The sequence below is a fragment of the Marmota monax genome, unplaced genomic scaffold (genome assembly GCF_021218885.2).
Source record: "Marmota monax isolate L192 unplaced genomic scaffold, Marmota_monax_Labrador192_F-V1.1 WCK01_AAM20220418_F8-fsc00190, whole genome shotgun sequence".
Classification (NCBI taxonomy): Eukaryota; Metazoa; Chordata; class Mammalia; order Rodentia; family Sciuridae; genus Marmota; species Marmota monax.
This window is the reverse complement of record NW_026693010.1, coordinates 590,686-610,220: the sequence shown is the minus strand read 5'-3', so window position 1 is coordinate 610,220 and position 19,535 is coordinate 590,686. Positions and strand designations below refer to the sequence as shown.

Below are 19,535 nucleotides of genomic sequence, written 5' to 3'. Positions count from 1 at the left end.
GCACCAGGTGACTTGTGTGTCAATGCCATTTAATCTCACTTCGACCCTCGACTCTGGAAGCAAGATGCCAATGTGGCCACCTTTTGGATCAGAGAGCATGCCTTCGTCCCCCACCCGCTTGGCGCTGTGCAGCCGGGAGCTTCCGCCCAGGTCTACTCAGTATGTGGCCTCCATGTTCCTTTTAGGAACATAAAAAGCTACTTTGTAAGGAAGAAATAGAAAAAAGGCAAGAAATTCATGAGTTACTTTAGATAGGTTTTCTGCTTACTTAAAAATAAAGTATGGAAAATCTCAAACAAATACAAAGTAAAGAGTAATGAACCCTACCTAGCAGCAGGACGGAAACCCTGCTGTTTTAATTTAGTCTGTGCCTCTGCACAGTCCTCTTCTCCTACCTGGTCAGTATGTATGCCTTAGTGTGTGCCGCAGTCTGGCTGGGCACAAAATCACTAGCCACCACACAGCTTGTAGATTCAAACAGCAATTCTTTATTCCCGAACTCACACCAGCCGTCTACAATCACGTTCAGGGGAAATCCACGTTCTCTGCCCAAATCCACCCCCACTGGGCTTCCGTCTCCCCAAAAATACTGTCTGAATCCCGTGAGAACTCAAGGGGAACTCAGGCAGCAGGATACGCCCTATTCCCAGCAGGAATAACCTTAAACCGGGAACACCCTAAACCCGGATCCGCCCTGGTCCTTGAGCAAGGTCACCTTATGCAATGTCACTGCAAAATGTCCTATTTCCACGAGTCCTTCCACTAAGCAACATGGGGTACGCTGTTAAGGAAATTGTCATACCTACTTGGCTAATGGCTCCCAGCATCTCCCCCCTTCTGATTAATTAAACAACAAGCAATGTGGCTTAAGGACGTGCCTGGTAGGTTGTCCAATTCAACATATAGTTCTTACCCGTCATCGGAAAACTGACCTTTAGACGTCAGCCTCCTGTCTTAGGTTGTTACCACTGCAATTGGATCATACCCGTCACTGACTACCGGTCCAGCATATAGCCATTGGCCCCCAAATTTTAGACCATCACTAGCAGAAGGGAGGAGGATACAGAAATGCCATGACACCAAGCCAATTGACGGCTCCTTGGGAAAAATTGCATCACTGGTGACACCATCAGCAAAGATATGCCAGCATTACCACAATTCGCTGCACCAAATGATAGTTACATAGTCCAGGCAAGTTCTGCAAGCAGTTCAAAGCAGAGGAATCTATCAATATGTCCATTTCCTCCCAAAATCCGTTTCCTCCCAAAGTAAGTTGACTCCTTGATTGAGCATTACTTGTTGAGTTATATTCATTGATGCATCAGTTTATACAGTTTACTGTGATAGCTATCATAGAAGCTGTAGTTTGGTTTTATCTTTGTCTTCACTGGCACTGGGATGGAGATAGGAATTCTGGCAATGATGCTAAAGAGACATTATCCTGAACAGAATTATTAAATATGATGAAAAGGAAAGGTGAAAGTAAACAAACAGATCTGTTAACCTACTTTAAAAACAATCCTTAACAGCTGTTTACCTAATTTAAATTAAACCATTTAAATCACGTGAATAAAAAAAAATAATAATAATTCGGATCCATTTTTTCATGAGCGCTCCTCATATAAGAAATATGGACATACGCACATACAGACATACAACACAAAACACAAGAGTGCACACAAACGTACAACACATAAGAAAATAGTAAAGGCCTTGTAGCTTTACCTAGGTGAAATCTCCATTGCAATGTTTAAAAACTCCACAGTCAAAAAATAAAACTGATCAGAAAAACATTAACCTAGGTTTGTATGAGCTCAAAAATAAAATAGAACTTTATGATGTGGGAAAAATGCAATAATAAAATAGATATTGAAAAAAGCATCCTGGTTAATCAGTGTCACAGATGTAAAAATGGCCAAGCTGGGGTTCTGGATATCAGCTGTTATGGATTTTGAGTCAAATCATCTTCTTTTCGATCTGTAGAAATTGTTTTAGTTAATCTCTCTGGAATCCAAATCGGCTGCTGTTCTCCCTGTGGAAACACACAAACAGACCCCCGACTCCAGACAATCACTGGGTCAGGACCTTTCCATTGTCCTGTTAGAATATCTTTCCAAAGTACCTTAGGCTTATGTATATTTTTGGATACATATGCCTTTCCGCAGCACTAAGTCCTGATGAATCCAAATTTAAAAAGTTTAGTGTAAAAAGGGTTATTTTAAGTTTATCTTTGGGGGATATATACCCCTTAAAGATCATTTTAAATTTAAGTCTTTCAAAAGCATTCTGCCTTAGTTTTTAGAATTATTTTAGTCCTTTTAATTTTTTGATGTGGTTTTAAACCAATTTCCTTCTAGTTTAACGTTTTCTAAATTGGCTCTTGTCTATAAATTTTAACACCCTCATCTGAGACTTCTAATTTCTGCACCACCAGAAATTAAAGTTGATGGGCTTTTTGAAAAAATTACTAATAATCTCCTTGCTCCCGGCAAGTGTGTTTTGGGCTGCTAAAATAAAGGACCACAGACTGGTGGATCAAATAGCAGATGTTTGTTTCTCACAGTTCTGGAGCCTGGAAGTCCAAGATCAAGGTGCTGGCAGATCTGGTGTCTGGTGGGAGGGCCTGCTTACAGATTTGCTCAGGGTCATCTTTTGTGCCCTCAGAGAGGAGAGAGGGGAGCCAAGCTTCTATAGCCTCAGGTCACAGGGCTACCTCCTCATACCTAAGTCTCCTGTCCCAGGAACACCCAACAAGGGTTAGGGTTTCCTGATATGAATTTTGGGGGATACAAACATGAGATTCATAACATTATACAGATTTGGTTTGGTTGGTTTTGCTGGGGATCAAACCCAGCGTCTGGCACATGCTTAGCAAGCACTGAACTGCTTTGCTGCTCGGCTGTACCCTTGGCCCCAACTGTCCTTTTTCTAAGGTAAACTTGCATATATAAAGGGCAAATAGCTTACCTGTACAGTTTTGGCAAATAGACATTCCCATGTGATTAATGTCACCCTAAAAAATTTCTTTCTTCTTTCTTTTTTGAATATTTTTAGTTGTAGGTGGACACAATACCTTTATTTCGTTTATTTTTCTGTGGTGCTGAGGGTGAAACCCAGTGCCTAACACATGCTAGGCCAGCACTCACCACTGAGCCACAGCCCCAGCCCCACCCTAGAAAATTCCTTCCCATCTCTTTTCAGTCTCCCACTCCCTTCCCAGATGGCCTCGGCTGTTTTCTTTACTCCCTCCTAGAATCTCAGACTACGTGTAATCTCACATCTGTGTTCTCATGCCCAGTTCCATTGGCGCAGCAGAGTTGTCATGGCTATCTTAACAGGTTTGTCCCTCTTTTTGCAGGGGGTGGGTACTGGGGATTGAACTCAGGGCACTTGACCCCTGAGCCACTCCTCAGCCCTATTTGTATTTTATTTAGAGACAGGGTCTCATTGAGTCACTTAGCGCCTTGCTTTTTTGCTGAGTCTGGCTTTGAACTCCTGACCCTCCTGCGGCGACCTCCCAAGCTGCTGGGATTGCAGGCATGCACCATGGAGTCCAGCAGAAGTTTGTCCCTTTTTTAATGCTGAGTAGTATTTGTTCCAGTCTGTGACTACATACAGTTTATCTGTTCTGTCAGAGGGGTTGTTTTCTGTTGTGGCCAACCGTGAATAAAGCTGCCATGAAAGTCCTAAGACTTCTGGATATGTATTTTCTTTTTTCCTACTTAATTATTTACAAATGCAATCACTGGATCAAAGGTGGGCAAACATTAACTTTTTAAGAAACTGTGGCTAGGCCTTTTCCAAAGTCATTGTAGCTTTGGATTCCCGCCGGCAAAGAGTAAGTTCCAAATGCTTCACATCCTCAGCCAGCATTTGGTGTTGGGAGCATTTTTTTTTCCCCTTTTTAATTAAAAAACCATTTTTTTGGTAGTCGTAGATGGACAGCATGCCTTTATTTTGTTTGTTTGTTTTTATGTGGAGCTGAGGGTGGAACCCAGGGCCTCATAGGTGCTAGACAAGTGCTCTGCCAGGAGCCCTAGCCCAGCCCTGGTGTTGGTAGCCTTCTAAGTCAGCTGTTGGCCACTGTGCCTTGTCATCTAGAGATTTTGGCCTCCACTTGCTAATGACCAACAACGATGACCACCAATTCACATGCCTTCTGGCTGTTCATGTACCTTCCTTTTTGAAGTGTCTGTTCAGACTTTTTTTTTCCTATTTTAAATATTGGGCTATGTGTCTTTTTATTGAGTTGTTTGTAGGAGTCCTTTGTATGTTCTGTGTGTAAATCCGTCGTTACTTACGTTTTGGGTTAGTTTTTGCATGTCTGATTTTCTGGTCCATTTTCCCTATGATTTCTCTCATTCTAAGAGGAGGAAGGGGAGAGGGCCAGGAAGAGGAGGGAGCTGTGACTGTGGGCAGGGCAGGGCAGGCCATGAGAGTAGGAGGAGAGCAGAAAAGGAAGAGGAAGGAATGTCTGTACTATCTTTGCATCTTTTGATGTGCTGGGGTTTTTTTTTAACAATATTTTTTAGTTGCAGATGAACACATATCTTTATTTATTTATTTATTTTTATGTGGTGCTGAGGGTGGAACCCAGGGCCTCACACATGCAAAGCAAGCGCTCTACCACTGAGCCCCAGCCCCAGCCCTTTTTTTTTGATTGAACCCAGGGATGCTCTACCACTGAGCCTTATCCCCAGCTCTTTTTATTTTTTAGTTTGAGACAGGGTCTTGCTAAGTTGCTAAGACTGTCTTTGAACTTATGATCCTCCTGCCTCAGCCTCATAGAGTAGCTGTTATTACAGGCGTGGCCACCACATTTGGCTGATATGCTGAAATTTTTTATGTCAAACCCAGTGTATGGAATTATCTCCTTTTTATGGTTTTTGTTTTCTGTTCTCAGTCTTAGAAATCTTTAATTATCCCCAGGCTGGGACAATGCTATATTTTCTTCTAAAAATACAACTTTAACTTTTACAATTAGGTCCTTAATCCATCTCCAATTAATTTTTGTGTATATTGTAAGGTACAGAGGTCAAGGATTATCTTTTCCCCAGTGGATATCTAGTTGTTCCAGCATGATTTGTTAAAGATGTTTCTAAAAGAGAAAAAAAAATGTTGCTTTTCCTCATAGGCTGCTTTGTCAGAAGCCAGTTGACTACAAAAGTGTGGGTCTGGGCTGTTTCTCCCTCTGAAGGTGGTCCACATTCTCCTTTGAATGTGTATACCTTGCTTTATCCTCAAAACTTTTTGTCTTGAGATGGACCACATTGTCCCTTGAACGTGCCTCTGCTTTCCTAAATAAACCTCTGCCTGTGTCTCTGGCTGGTGCATGCTGAAATTCTTTTCCATCACGGATGTCAAAAACCCTACTGGAACTGAGTTGTTCCTTTCTCTCCAGGAGCTCCTCAGACTCTTCTTCAGAAACTTTTCTTCTCCTGTGACAATTTTTCCATCTTATTCTGAACTAGTTGATATCTTTAAAAATAAAGTGTGTCATAAAAAAAAGTATAGGTCTGTCTGGACTCTATTCTGTTTCATGGATCTCTTTGACTTTGACTATCCTTATTTCAACTCCCTACTGTTTTTTGTTTTTTTTTTTTAAGAAGGGTTTTTCATATATATATATATATATATGTTTTATGTATGTGTGTGTGTGTGTATGTATGTGTGTGTGTGTGTATATATATATATATATATATATATATATATATATATATATATATATATAAAATAGAGCAGAGAGGGGAGCCAAGCTTTGTGTAGCCTCTGGTCACAGGGCTACCTCATACACACACACACACACCCATAAACATATATACATATACATACATGCATGTATGTATTTTGTGGACCTTTATTTATTTATTTATATGTGGCGCTGAGAATTGAACCCAGGGCCTCACACATGTTAGGCAGGTGCTTTACCACTGCAACCCCAGCTCCCCCTTCTGTTTTGGTTCATGTAGTTTAACAGTATGTTTTGAAGTTGGGTAATATTTATCTTCCAGCTTAGTTTTTCTTTTTGGAAACGTTTTGCCTACTTTGAGTCCTTTGTATTTCTGTAAATATTTTAGAACCAGCTTGTCAATTCCATACAAAATAAAAACTACAGAGATTTTTGAATGGGATTATGTCAAATCTGTAGCAGTTTATGGAAGAATTCATTTCTTTTTTTTTTTTTTTTTTTTGATATTGGGGATTGAACCCAGGGATGCTTAACTACTGAGCCTCATCCCCAGCCCTTTTTATTTATTTTGAGATAGGATCTTGATAAGTTGCTTAGGGCCTCACTAAGTTGCTGAGGCTGGCCTTGAACTTGTGATCTTCATGCCTCAGCCTCCTGAGCTGCTGGGATTACAGGCGTGTGTCACTGCACCTAATTTATTCTGCCTTCTTAAGGTAAACACTTCATAATAAAACATGTAAAGTCACAAATATCCTTCTAAGTGTCGTCAAAACTTCAATGTGCCGTGCTTTGCTTTTTGATATGCTAATTTCACGTGAGATTTCTTCCTTACCCATGGATTTTTAGAAATCTGTTGTTTCATTCCCAAATACTCGGGGCTTTTCTAGATAGTTTACGATGGCTGATTTCTAATTTAATTCCATCGTGGCCAGCCAGCATGTTCTGTCCATTTTCAGTCTTGGGGTTTGTCAAGACTTGGCTCTGATGCAGCACATTCCTGTCTGGTTGAGTGCCCTGTGCATCCTTGAATGATGTCGGGTGGAGGTGGTCACTAGTGCTCTTAGGAGCTTCCGTATAGTTACTGTTTCTGTTTTTTTTTTTTTTAAAGATCATTGTATCAAATATATGAGGGGGTGTTCTGTCTCCAGCTTTCTTTACCTGTCAGTTACTTCATGTGTGTTGAAACTGTTACTTACCGTATGTGCATCTAGAATCCCTGTCACCGTCACCAGGGCCATGCTGGTGTTTCAGCTGTTGAACTGCCAGCTGCATGGTGGCAGGCTCACAGCAGACCTCCGAGAGCCAGTGCCCACCGGACTGGCTCCAGCACTATGGACTATGTCTTGCCTTGGGTGCACGTTGCTAGTGTTTTGACTACAGTCCTGGCTGTGAGGGAGGAAATAGGGGAAGGTAATGAAGAAGAGGCCCAAAGCTCTTAGTCACAGATATTCTTAGACTCAGACTAGTCTCTCTTCAGGCTGTTCCTATGTATCAGGCTCCCATGTGGTTGCTAGCTTGAGAGCAACTGATTTAAGAGCCACATTGATTTAAACACTATATAATAAATTCTGGACGTGGTCACACACGCCTGTGATCCCAGCCACTTGGGAGGCTGAGGCAGGAAGATCGCAAGACCAGCCTCAACAACTTAACAAGGTGCTGTCTCAAAGTTTTAAAAAAAGCGCTGAAGGGGCTGGGGCTAGGGCTCAGGGGCAGAGCACTTGCCTGGCATGTGTGAGGCACTGGGTTCGATCCTTAGCACCACATGAAAATGAAACAAATAAAGTCATCCTGTCCATTTACAACTACAAAAAAAGGGCTGGGGAATCTTAGTTCAGTTGGTAGAGTGCTTGCCTTGTATGCACAAGGCCCTGAGGTTAATCCCCAGCACCACACACACACACACACACACCCCAAACACAACTACAAAAAGTAAAAATTTTAAAAAAAAGTGTCCGAGATGTGGTTCAGTGGTTAAGCACCCCTGGGTTCAGTTCCAGGCACTAAAATGAAAAACAAAACACAATCAGAAAAACCCAAGTATAATCAGAACCTTTCCCAGCTGTGACCTAGCCCTGCTGCTGGTAGTGTGGACCTTATCCAGGTAGCAGGACTTTATCCTTTTTCTGTATAGGTCTGTAGGGGCTCAACAAACCCTTTTATTTAAGAACAGGCTGGGGATATAGCTCAGTTGGTAGAGTGCTTGCCTTGCATTTATAACACCCTGGGTTTAATCCCCAGCACCACCAAAAAAAAAAAAAAAAAAAAAGAACAGAATTAAAAAAAAATTAAACTATAGTAATGTGCTGTTGGATATAACTATTCCCTGAATAACCAAACAAGATGCTGAGCAATTGTAGGAAAGAAGAATATCCCCACAATTGGTTCCTTCGGAGCCTCTGAGATGGAAGTCCCTTGAGCATGAAGTCACTGGATGGGTGTGAATCCCCTCCCACCATGGGAGGTGCGTCCCTGGAAGGGTGTCTGGAAAGCAGGGACAGCTGGTCACGGCCTAGCACTTAGAGTGGTGTGATTTGGATATGGAAACAGTGTCAGGCTGAGCAATCAAAGACGACCCCACAGCGAGACACCTGCAAGGACTACACCTGTTCCCCCCAGGCAGAGGAGATGGCAGAAAAGACAGACTTCATCAAATATGAGGTGGAGGGAGGGGCTGGGCTGTGGCTCAGTGGTAGAGCGCTTGCCTGGCATGTGAGAGGCACTGGGTTCAATTCTCAGCACCACATAAAAATAAAATAAAGATATTGTGTCCATCTACAACTAAAAAATATTAAAAAAAAAAAAAAAAGAAGATGAGGTGGAGGCTGGGTCTGCTTCTGGAATTTTGAAATGCATATTTTAAGATAGTATGTACATTTCCTATAAACTGATTAATGTAGTTTAATTATTACCCTTAATTTTAAATAAATTTGTCAATTAATTTAATCAGAAAACTTAATCTTTTTTTCTTTTTTTTTTTAAGTATTGGGCATTGAACTCAGGCACTTGACTACTGAGCCACCTCCCCAGCCCTATTTTGTATTTTATTTAGAGACAGGTCTCACTGAGTTGCTTAGCACCTTACTCTTTTAGCTGAGACTAGCTTTGAACTCGAGATCCTCCTGCCTTAGTCTCCCTAGCTGCTGAGTTGATAGGCGTGCAGCAGTTTTAATATTAATCTTTTTTTTAATCTTAATATGTAAAAGAAACTACAAGAGAATCTTTCAGGATAATAGATGGGGAAACTTTTCCTGTATTTCCTAAGCTATGAGAACTTTAATTTTTATAAGGTGATATAAGAATATGCTAACTTCAGTTTCTGATGAGAACAGTTTGACCCGATTAACTTGCTTGAAATATTTGCGAGTTTAAAATTTTCAAACATGGATAATGAATATGATTTGGTAGCTCTAATTTTAAAGTTAACCTAAATTATAAATCAGTTATCTATTTTTACCTACAAATAGTATTGAGCAGGTGAACAACCTACGAGAGGTACAAGCTCTGAGGCGTCTGAATCCACACCCAAACATTCTTACGTTGCATGAAGTAGTTTTGTAAGTATATTTGGAGCTTAAAAAATTATCTATTTGAAAATTTGTTATTGATTAAATCTCCTTTTAAGAAAACCATGGTAGACTTACAATATTTGTAGCTCAGAGAATAATAATTTTCATTTCACCGTACGTTGCATTTCTATTTGGACAATTGCGTATCTGACCCCTCATTTGGAGGTGTCTTCAGAGAGGTGACCTCATATCGTGGCAGCACGCAGCATTCAAGATTTGGCTTCTAAAGCTTGGTTTGGAACTCTGAAGGCTTGAACATGAGTCATGACCTCCCAGGCGAGCCCTGCGATGCTATTTCATGTTCTCATCTTGTTGCCAACTGATCTCTCTGCACAGTCTCTTACAGTCTTTCTTACAATAATTGATGTCATTTCAAGGCATTTCCATTTGTTCTAATTGTAGAGTAGTTTTCATAAGGCTTACCTGCCAATCAAAAAGATAGAGCCTGGCTTGTCCCTTGGTGTGCAGGGGCTCAGGAGGCCTCCTCCCACCAGCATGACCTTGCCACTCTGGGAAGGTGCTTGTTGGCCTTGCTACAGCTCTGCAGGGACCCTGGCCTATAAAGTTGGCCTGGGAACTCCAGTCTCTGCCAGTTAAAGCTTGGTGGATTTTAATCAGAGGATGCAACAGTTTTAAATTCAAAACGACTTGTGTTGACATAGCTGTGTGGCCCCTTGACATAGCTGCAGTGTTCTTAGCACGGTTTGCACATAATAATCACAACACTGTGTACACACACACACACACACACACACTCTGTGCAGAGCACTTCTGGCCAGAATCTCCTGAGACCCCTGCCAGGTGGCCTGCTGTGACACAGGCTCCCCTTTAGGGGTTGAATGGAATCCCGAGAAGCTTGTTGGCTGGGCCTGAAGCCTGGAGTATGAGTGAAATGTGACTCTCTCTTCTGCCTGGGAGTGGCTTTTGCTTTTGGCTCTCCAGTTGTAATATATCCCAATTACATGTAAATAATTAGATACAGTAAATTACTTTAAAATTAATTAAAACTAGACGTTCAGTCATAGAGCATGAGTTAAGTTCCTTTTTCTTTTATTGCTTTGCTTAGCTAATTCCCCAGACTTTCTTCTTTCTGCTGGGTTAATTTTATATTTTCAAGACATATCTCTTTTTTTTTAAAAAATGGCTTTTAGAATTTTGCTTAAAATAAATCTTTACGGTTATTTAAAATTAAATTTATCAGAAATATTGGTTGAAAATAAAAATCTCTACTATTTTAATAATTATATTGCCATCTTTGGCTGATGTGGGAGTGCCTTATATTTACCAGAAATGTTTACAGTGAATTAAATATTTGATCATGTTTTCTGATTAAGACAAAAAAAATTTAAAACCTGCTTTCTTCTTCAGTGACAGAAAATCTGGTTCTCTTGCACTTATATGTGAACTTATGGACATGAATATTTATGAGCTCATACGAGGTACGTAGACTATTTCGAAAGCTACCTTATAATATTCTTTAAGTTTGTAGCTCACCTGTATCTTGCTTCCGATCTCATAGTCCTTGGTCACCACAGAGCAGTGGTGACAACCAAGACGGCTTGCTCCTGGAGGCGTTGCTGTGGCAGGCTGGCCTCCCAGGGTGACTGCATGCAGGAAGGGGAGCCAAGGCCTTCCGGTGACCCTGTGATTTGGAAAAGTGGCGCTGAAGGCAGCAGAGCATTGCAGCCTGTGCCTTCCTTGCGGGGTGCCGAGCTTTGGGGCCCCTTGCTCTGAGGTACCTCTCCCTGGGGTCTCCTTGCTGCTTGACTCTGTTCCCTGCTGAACAAAGGCAAAGCTTCCCTGAAGATCCTGGCTTTGGGGAACCCCTTGCACCTTGCCATGCACTGGTGTCCAGGGTGCTCATTATTTCCATCTTTGAAACAGTAAAGCTCTGTTAGGGAAGCTTGCCCTGAGCCGGCCTCAGCCAGGGCCAGCCTTGGGTGCTTGCCGAGGGCACAGCAGAGAGCCAGCAGGCAAGGGGGCAGGTGGTTGGCCCCCAGTGAGCAAGTGTCCCGGGGCTCTGTCCTCATGGGTCTGCCAGCTGTTAGGACAATGAACCTGGTGCATATCACTAAGAAACAACAGCCAGTGTCCCATTCAAATCACACTACCCAAGGTCACACGAAGAAAATTAGCTGCCCTAATGTCCTGTGAGTTCAGATGATTGGGAATAGAATTTAAGTGGAAACATCATAGGTGATTTAAAAGCTGTATTATCTCAAACAAGTTAGACTGAAAGCAGTGTGCCACGGTCCCTTCAGATGGAGAGGCAGACACTGGTGCTGAAGAGTCCAAATACAGTTGTGTTTGTGAAGTGACAGGATGAAGACAGTATTGTGTCAACATTAATATAAGGTGCCCTGGTGTCCTCACCCCTGAGGACACTCTGGGGATGCCAGAATTTGAGGATGCCTGGTGTTGCGTTTGCACATAACCCAGCTCTTGCTCCCGTGGGTTTCACGCCACCTCCTGGTGACTTACAGGACCAGATACAGTGTGGATGCTGTGGAAATGATTGTTGTTATTAGGAAACAGCAACAAGGGGGAGAGTCTGTACCTGTTGAGCACAACCATTGATGGTTGAATCTACAGATAGGGAACCCACACAGACAGGGATTGCTTGTATTTTATTATGTGATTTTAAATATTTATGTGATCATAAATTACTAAGAAAATAGTAGTATGTGTAAGCAAGTTTTTCTACATCCTTAAAAGTTTATGTATATAAATTGGTCAAAAAACTGTGGATCTTTTTGGGAAAAGAGGAGATTGCCTCATATCTGGGATTATATGGTATTTGTTGTTTTGTTTTGTTTTTTGTGGTGCTGGGGATTGAACCCAAGGCCTTTTGCTTGCGAGGCAGGCACTCTAGCAGCTGAGCTGTATCCCCAGCCCTGTATGGTATTTCTTATACATTACAAACCTCATGTATTCATTCGCTTAGTAATTTGTTTATTCTTGTTTAAGTACAACTCTAACAAATGTAGTCATCTGTTTTTTTGGTCAAAACCACTCAAATTTGAGCTGTTGGAGAGAACAAGCCTCTGGGCCTGGACACACCCACAGTGGGAGAAAGTGGCCGGAGATGGTCCAGCAATGGGCAGGAAGCCCAGCGGGGCAGCAGATGTGAGCAGGCCGGGCAGGAGGAGCTGTGCAGGAGGCTGCAGGGGGCTTTCTCTTTGAGGAGTGAGCCTCGTGTACCTGGGGATTTTACTAACCAGCATCTCATTCCACGTGGTCTGGATAAGGGGGGCTGTCCTGGTTCTTTACGCTGACCCTCTGCGTATAGGTCTTGATTGTCAGTTACAACCCCTATGTTTTATTGTTTTATTATTACTTTTTATAATATTCTTTTTTTTTTCAACACCAGTAAGTCAACATGGCTTTTTTCTTTTTGTAGTACTGGGTATTGAACACAGGGCCTCACGCATGCTAGGCAAGCACTTTGCCACTGAGCTGCACACCCAGCCCTAAATTTTGCTTTTTAAAGAACCTGTATAATCCCTTGGTGTAAGGTAATGCATCCTGATTTAGAATTCCTGTGGTGCTTCCTAGAGTGTGGTATCTTAAAACTCAAGGGGAGCCTGGAACAGTGGGGCCCGCCCCCCAGTAATTCCAGCGGCTTAGAAGCCTGAGGCAGGAGGATCAGGAATTCAAAGCCAGCCTCAGCAACTTAGTGAGGCCCTAAGCATCTCAGTGAGACCCTGTCTCTAAGTAAAATACAAAAAAGGGCTGGGGATATGGCTCAGTGGTTAAATGCCCCTGGGTTCAATCCCTGGTACCAAAAAAAAAGGGGGTTGTGAGAAGGAGAATTTTCAGCACATTGCTCTATGTTTAGATATCTGAGAAAGCTTTGCTCAGAATAAATATCTTTGATTTCCAGTAGGCGAGGGATTGTATAATTGCAGAAATTGAAGCCTTCTTTCCCAGTGTCTGCCTGCAGGGACTGCAGCCGATGGCTGTACAGATCCACAGACGTCCATTCCTTATGTTGTTACTGAGCCAGGCCCCTCTGGTTTCCAGCTGTGCACTAGGTCAGTCACTAGAGCAAGGAGTTTGCAAGAGTCATTCCTAAGATAGCCAAGCATGAGGAGTGGGGAGGTCCAAGCCCTAAGTCCACCTCCTGAGGACATTTGTGGACACCGGGGGATGAAGAAGCATCGTGGCCTAGGGTGTGGGAGCCGATAGCAGGCAATAGTCAGCAGTCCGAGCACATTCAACCAACCTCCATGGCTCTTCATGGGACACCTGCAGAAAATGGTGGTGTTAGCGTGATCTGAAGGTGGAATCTTTTGCTTCCTGATGTCAAAGGTCACCTTTGGGACACCCATGCTAGGCCAAGCAAAAAGGTCAGTGGCTTAGACAAAATGGTCTCATGTCCCCGAAGCATAACCCTAGCACCTGTTGTCATAGTGATCCACGTGTCAGAGGACAGCAGAGCTAGTGGAGATGAATAACAGCTCTCTGTGTGGCCTCCAGAATTAGTAACTTTGAAGCCAGTGAAAAGCCCATGGCTCGGGGGTGTCTGGGGAGCACAGGAAGTAAGAAGGCAGAGGGGTGGTTGTGGGCAGGAGGCAGGCCGTGTCCTGGCTGGCACTTACCAGGTTAGGGCTCTGTCCTCCACGGGTCTTGTGCAGAGGTCTTGTTCTCTTGATGGGTACATTCTTAGGAGTGGCTCTCAGTCCTGAGAGTCACCACTTAGCAGCAGATGCCGAGTGGGAACTGGGGCCGTCAGACATGGCCAGCTTTACCCTGAGGTCCAGTGTCCTGTGGGCCCAGGACTGTGCTCAGTGCACTGAGCTGATGAAGATGCCAGCAAAGTGGGGCACCCTGAACTCAGAGCCGGTAAAACGGAGGAAAGTTGCCTCAGGGTCAGTGGACTGAGTGACGGTGACCAGGGTTCGCGGCTCCTATAGCCCCAGTGCTACACTGAATACTTCATAGGAGGTACCTCCTCTTACCTCTGCAGCAACCGCCAGGCCACTGCTATTATCCCCATCTCAGCATGAGGAAATGGAGGCACAGAGAAAGTCGCTTGTCCAAGGTGATTACCTAGTAGGTGGTAGAGGGGCTTGAACTTGGGCTGGTCCCACGGTGCGGGTTTTTTTTTTTTTTCCAATTTTGTTTTAGTTGTTGATGGACCTTTAATTAATTTATTTATATGTGGTGCTGAGAATCGAACCCAGTGCCTCACATGCCAGGCAAGTGAACTACTGCTGAGCCCCCGCCCCCGCCCAGGGTGCTGTTTTTGACCACCTGACAGACTCCTCTGACAACCCTCTGTGGTTGGCACTGTTATTATCAGCCCCATTTTACAGATGAGGAAATTGGGGCTTGAAGGATGAAGTAATAACCCCACGTGAAGCTTTACAAATGCCTGAGGCAGGGCTGAAGCTCCAGCCTGGACCTTGACTTTGCACTGCTACCCTGAGCTCCCTCCTGCCTTAGCTCAGAGCCTCCTAGGAACAGGCACTTCCTCTGGTCTGCTCCTGTGAGGGCAACACTGATCTATTAAAAGCCAAGTAATCACTAAAGCAGCTTCTTCTTCTTTTTTTACCAGAATAGCAATTCGTATGACTTAAATTACTACTGTCTTCAGCAATCAGGCATTCAGTAGTGCTGTTAAATAGTAAAGAGCGAGATAGTGAAAGGAGGGAGGAGTGGTCACAGTCTGGACTGTCTACTTCCCGCACCCAGGTGTGCAGGGCCTGGGTCCAGCAGGGGCAGAGGTGGAGGGGACGCCCTCCGGATGGTTTTGTTCTCAGGATGCCCGTGGCTGTGAACTAGGGGATGGCCAGATGAAGGTGGGTGGTTTTCTCTTTGTCCAGCAGGGGTCAGAGGAGGCTGACCCTTTATTTTTTTATCTTTATGTGGTGCTGAGGCTGGAACCCAGGGTCTCAGGCACGCCAGGCAAGGCTCTGCCTCTGAGCCCCCGCCTAGCCCCAGTTGTATTTTTTATGTCTCATCAACTCTGACCCACTGATGGCAAGAGGCACTGTTTAGCCATAACACAGACCTTTATCACTGGGCATTTTTTTTTTAAGAGAGAGAGAGAATTTTTTTTTTCAATATTTATTTTTTAGTTTTTGGTGGACACAACATCTTTGTTTGTATGAGGTGCTGAGGATCGAACCCAGGCCGCACGCATGCCAGGCGAGCGCGCTACTGCTTGAGCCACATCCCCAGCCCTATCACTGGGCAATTTTAATTTTATCCTGATCAAGAGTTCTTTTAGATCTATTGCATAATTTTACTCTGTCTCACTTTGTGCATAAATAAGAAGGAAAATAGAAGTTAAATAAATGTCACATCATTCCTGTTACTTCTTTGCACTTTTGACGCAGAATGATTGATGTCTGCTTTCCCTACTTGTCAGTCTCCACACCACTCAGGTGGGTGATGCAGTGTTTTTGTCACTGGAATTTTCTTCTAAGCCGAGGTCACCTACTGTTAATTTTAACCCGAAGCAGCACAAGTTCCCCATGTTACAATGACGTTTCCTTGGTGAGCTCCTGGAGCCTACGCCAAGGGTAACGAGGTGGGCGTGTCACAGCATCAGCCTCAGGGCTTCACTGTCACAGTGTTGGCCTCAGGGCTGGACTTCACCAGGCTCCCGTCCCAGGCCGAGTGAGTCTGGAGAGCGGCTCGGCACCCAGTCCTCAGGCGCAACTGCACTGAGTGGGTGTGCCGGGGGCACCGGTGTGCAGGCCTGTTTCCTCATTTGAGCTTCCCATTTTAGAGGTGAGGAAACTGAATTTCAAAGAAAGTTAAAACTTTTCCATGTTCACTTGCCTAAGATGACCCAGCTTCGAGGCACAGAACCCGAGGACCTGTCCTTGAGCCTGCCAGGCCGCCAGGGCAGGGCTCTGCCAGTGCAGCCCTGCCTGCTCCTCTGGCTCCTCCCACAGAGAGGCACTGACAGTGGGGCCCCTTGGATCTCCAAGGGGCACAGTAGGGGCATGTGGGTGTCACAGGGTTTTGACTGAGCCGAGCCAAGGGTGGCTAAGGGCTTTGTTGCTGCTGAGGTAGTTTGGCATTTAAGCGGTGGGTCTTGTCCAAGATGGACGGCCAGTTCCTTATGATGACTGCTCAGTGCTTTTCCTGCCTGCCTAATAGAATCCCCCAGTGTGGATTCTTCCTCATGAGAGTATATCACCTGGACTACGACAATAAATCCACCAGTTTCTGCCCCGAATTGTGACACTGAAGAAGCCTCCCGGAGCTCATTTGGGATTTAACATCAGGAGGAAAGGCCTCCAAGCTGGGCATTTTCATCTCCAGGGTGATTCCCGACTCAGATGCACATGGAGCAGGACTTCAAGAAGGGAACCAAGCTCTAGGTGCGAATGGCATGGATTTCCAAGGTACTGAGCACAGCAAGGCTGCTGAGATCCTGAAGACCACCCAGAAATCAGCATGCGTGCGCTGACCCTACAGTCATCATCGCCAAAGAGAGGACTGTGCTCTGGAGAGCCGCAGCCCAGGGACCTGCCTGTGGGATCTGCCAGGCCAGGCCCACCAGGCCCCAGGAGGCCCTTGGTAGTTCTGCTCTGAGCCCTGCCTAGCACAGTGGGCTGGGGAGGTAGGGAGAAAGTCACAGCACTGTTACCCAACTGTGCTGAACTTTTTGTTCCCTATTTTCTAGGCCAGCTTCATTCCCAGAAAGGAAAAGGACGATGATGTGTAGGTATGACCTAGCCTGCGGGGAACTGGGACTGCAGCTGGCACTGAGGGCCACCACGGGCTTGGTACTCACACCCTATCATTTTAATTATAGAGATGAGTTAGGAATATTGGGAACCCTCCCCCTGGTGGCCTGGCCTTTCATCCTGTCCTTGTACCATCAGGAGTGTCATACATGTTGGGGACTCCGATGAAACGCTTTGGCCCTCCTCCTCTTATCTCCCCGCAAAATGTAAAGTGTACTACTGAATAAAAAGAAATAGCAAAAAAATATAACTGCCACGGGCACTGCCTCTGGGCCTCAGTGGGCATGAGGGCATTTTCGTCTGTGCCAGGGCCCAGCGCGCACCTCTGAACCTGAGAGGAGGGCTGGCTCTTTGCAAGCAGCGGGAGGGAGGGCCGTTTTCCTGCAGCAGGTGCCACAGGCTACGCCGGTTCTCGGGAAGTCTTTTTCCGCTACTGGTATCATACATGACATTCCATGGAGCCTCCTCAATGAAGGCTGGGTTGTTTTTTTTTTTTTTTTTTTTTTTTGTAAAAATTAACTTACAAAAGTTACTAAGGTCAGGATGGCTCAGCAGACAGGGCTGCAGCGTTCCCTGAAGGCCCGGGAGGGACTCCTGAGTGAGTCATTAATGGCACTGTATTTCCTTTGTTCCAGGCTGTTTGAAAGTGAGAATCTCAGACACGCTCTCAGGCCCACGGGGTTAGGATCTGGTATGGAAAAACTGGAGGGTGGGTGATCAGCCGGTCCTTTGAGGGTATGGACTGAGGTTGTGCAGACCGCTGCCTGTCCCTGCACTGCCGCAGTCCTGCGGGACATGCTTCCTCAGGGCGCAGAGGGAGAGAGCCGCTCCTGATCCAGGAATAGGAGCAGGCTTTGGGAGAGAAACAGCGGAAGGGGACAGTGGCACCTGGGGAGGAGGCTCATGCTGGGGGCCAAGGCCACTGAGAAAGACTCCTGGCCTCCTGCCCTTTGTGGTTTATTATCAGATCTCGGTGCGAGCCTTGGAATCTGCTTTGTTTTGATACCAGGGATTGAACTCAGGGGCACTCGACCACTGAGCCACATCCCTAGCCCTCTTATATTTTATCTAGAGACAGGGTTTCACTGAGTTGCTAAGCACCTTGCCATTGCTGAGGATGGTTTTGAACTCAGGATCATCCTGTCTCAGCTTCCCGAGCTGCTGGAATTACAGGCATGTACCACCTTGGAATCTGCTTTTTAAAAGACCCCCGGTAGTTAGGAAGACTGGACAGATGAGACTTTCTCTAACAAGATCCTCTTTTCCCAAGTTCAAATTCAGATAACTGTGATACCAGTTTTATGCAGTAAGGTCTGGATGTGTGCACTTAGTTGGGAAAGGTATTTCAGAAATGGAACAGCCTGGAGCCGGTACTGAGGGGCACTCTGAGAGCACGAGGAGCCTTCCTTAAGCTGGAGGGATGTGGGGGGCGCTGTTCTCAAGATGATGAGCCAGGCCTAGCAGTGAGTCAAGCCTTCTGCTGTAGGCCTAGGTGGGAGGAACATTCTATGCCTCCACCTGAGCCTGGGATGGGGTGCCTTGGAGTCCAGGAACCCCAGAGGCAGAAGGGGCCTGGCCACAGGCAGTGTCGAGTGTCAAGCTGACACTGGGCAGGGAGAGCCAGCGTGGGGCCGAGGGGTCGAGGAGGGCTTGCAGAGTGGACCTGAGCACCCCTGAGGGACAAGGGAAGCTGCTTTCTTTTTGCCTTTATATGGATGTTAAGATAATAAAATTCTAGAGGTCCTTGGGCTCAGGAACACTAACAGTCTTGATTTTAATTATTTTTGTTTTAATTCCAGGAAACTGGTAATAAGTTTTGTGAAACAATAAAAAGGTTATGATATTATATGAAAAAGTTAATTGCATTTAGATACAATTTATAATTTTACAATTTAAATTACTTATTATTTGCTTTTTTAAAAAATATATAGTTGTCAGAGGACTTTATTTATATGGGGTGCTGAGAATCGAACCCAGTTCCTCACGCATGTGAGTCAAGTGCTCCACCATTGAGCCACAACCCCAGCCCCTTATTATTTGCTTTTTTTTTTTTTAAGAGAGAGAGAGAGAGAGAATTTTAATATTTATTTTTTAGTTTTCGGCAGACACAACATCTTTGTTTGTATGTGGTGCTGAGGATCGAACCCTGGCCGCACGCATGCCAGGCGAGCGGCTACCACTTGAGCCACATCCCCAGCCCTTATTATTTGCATTTTTTAAACATTTTTATTTAGCTATGTAGAGAAAAAGATTGAACTTATTTGTGAAAAGAAATTGCAAATTTGAGACTAACAGTGTCCAATGGGCCAAATGGTCATGGGGGAGAAAATGGGTCACTTTGCCAGTTTAAAACTTATGAACTTACAAACACTCCAAGTGAAGTGTGGCCTCTGAAATAGTAGCCCTGTGGTACCACGGTGGCATGTTTGGAGCCTCGAAATGGGACAGACACTGTAGGAATGCAGTGTGGCCCTGGGGCCACCAGGTACCTCTGTGAAGGACATGTGGGTGGTGGAATCCCAAGTAGTCTGTGCACTTCTGCTGGACTGTGCTCTCTTCCCTTTTGGT

At 44.8% G+C, this 19,535-nt stretch overlaps 1 protein-coding gene across 20 annotated transcripts in view; it reads left to right on the top strand.

Annotated features, from left to right (window-relative positions):
* Window positions 1–19,535, top strand: part of Mok (MOK protein kinase) — a 50,313-nt gene that overhangs the window by 19,726 nt on the left and 11,052 nt on the right. For 13 of the 20 annotated variants that reach the window (XM_046453154.2, XM_046453158.2, XM_046453160.2 and 10 more), the window contains 2 exons: window positions 9,157–9,246; window positions 10,627–10,697. The exons of 2 other annotated variants lie outside the window; for them this stretch is intronic. In XM_046453154.2, the coding sequence (XP_046309110.1) occupies window positions 9,157–9,246; window positions 10,627–10,697 (161 nt within the window). Of the gene's footprint in view, window positions 1–9,156; window positions 9,247–10,626; window positions 10,698–16,539; window positions 16,623–19,535 lie in introns of those variants that run through there. 5 more of the 20 variants (XM_058582209.1, XM_046453165.2, XM_058582208.1 and 2 more) reach the window with 3 other exon arrangements.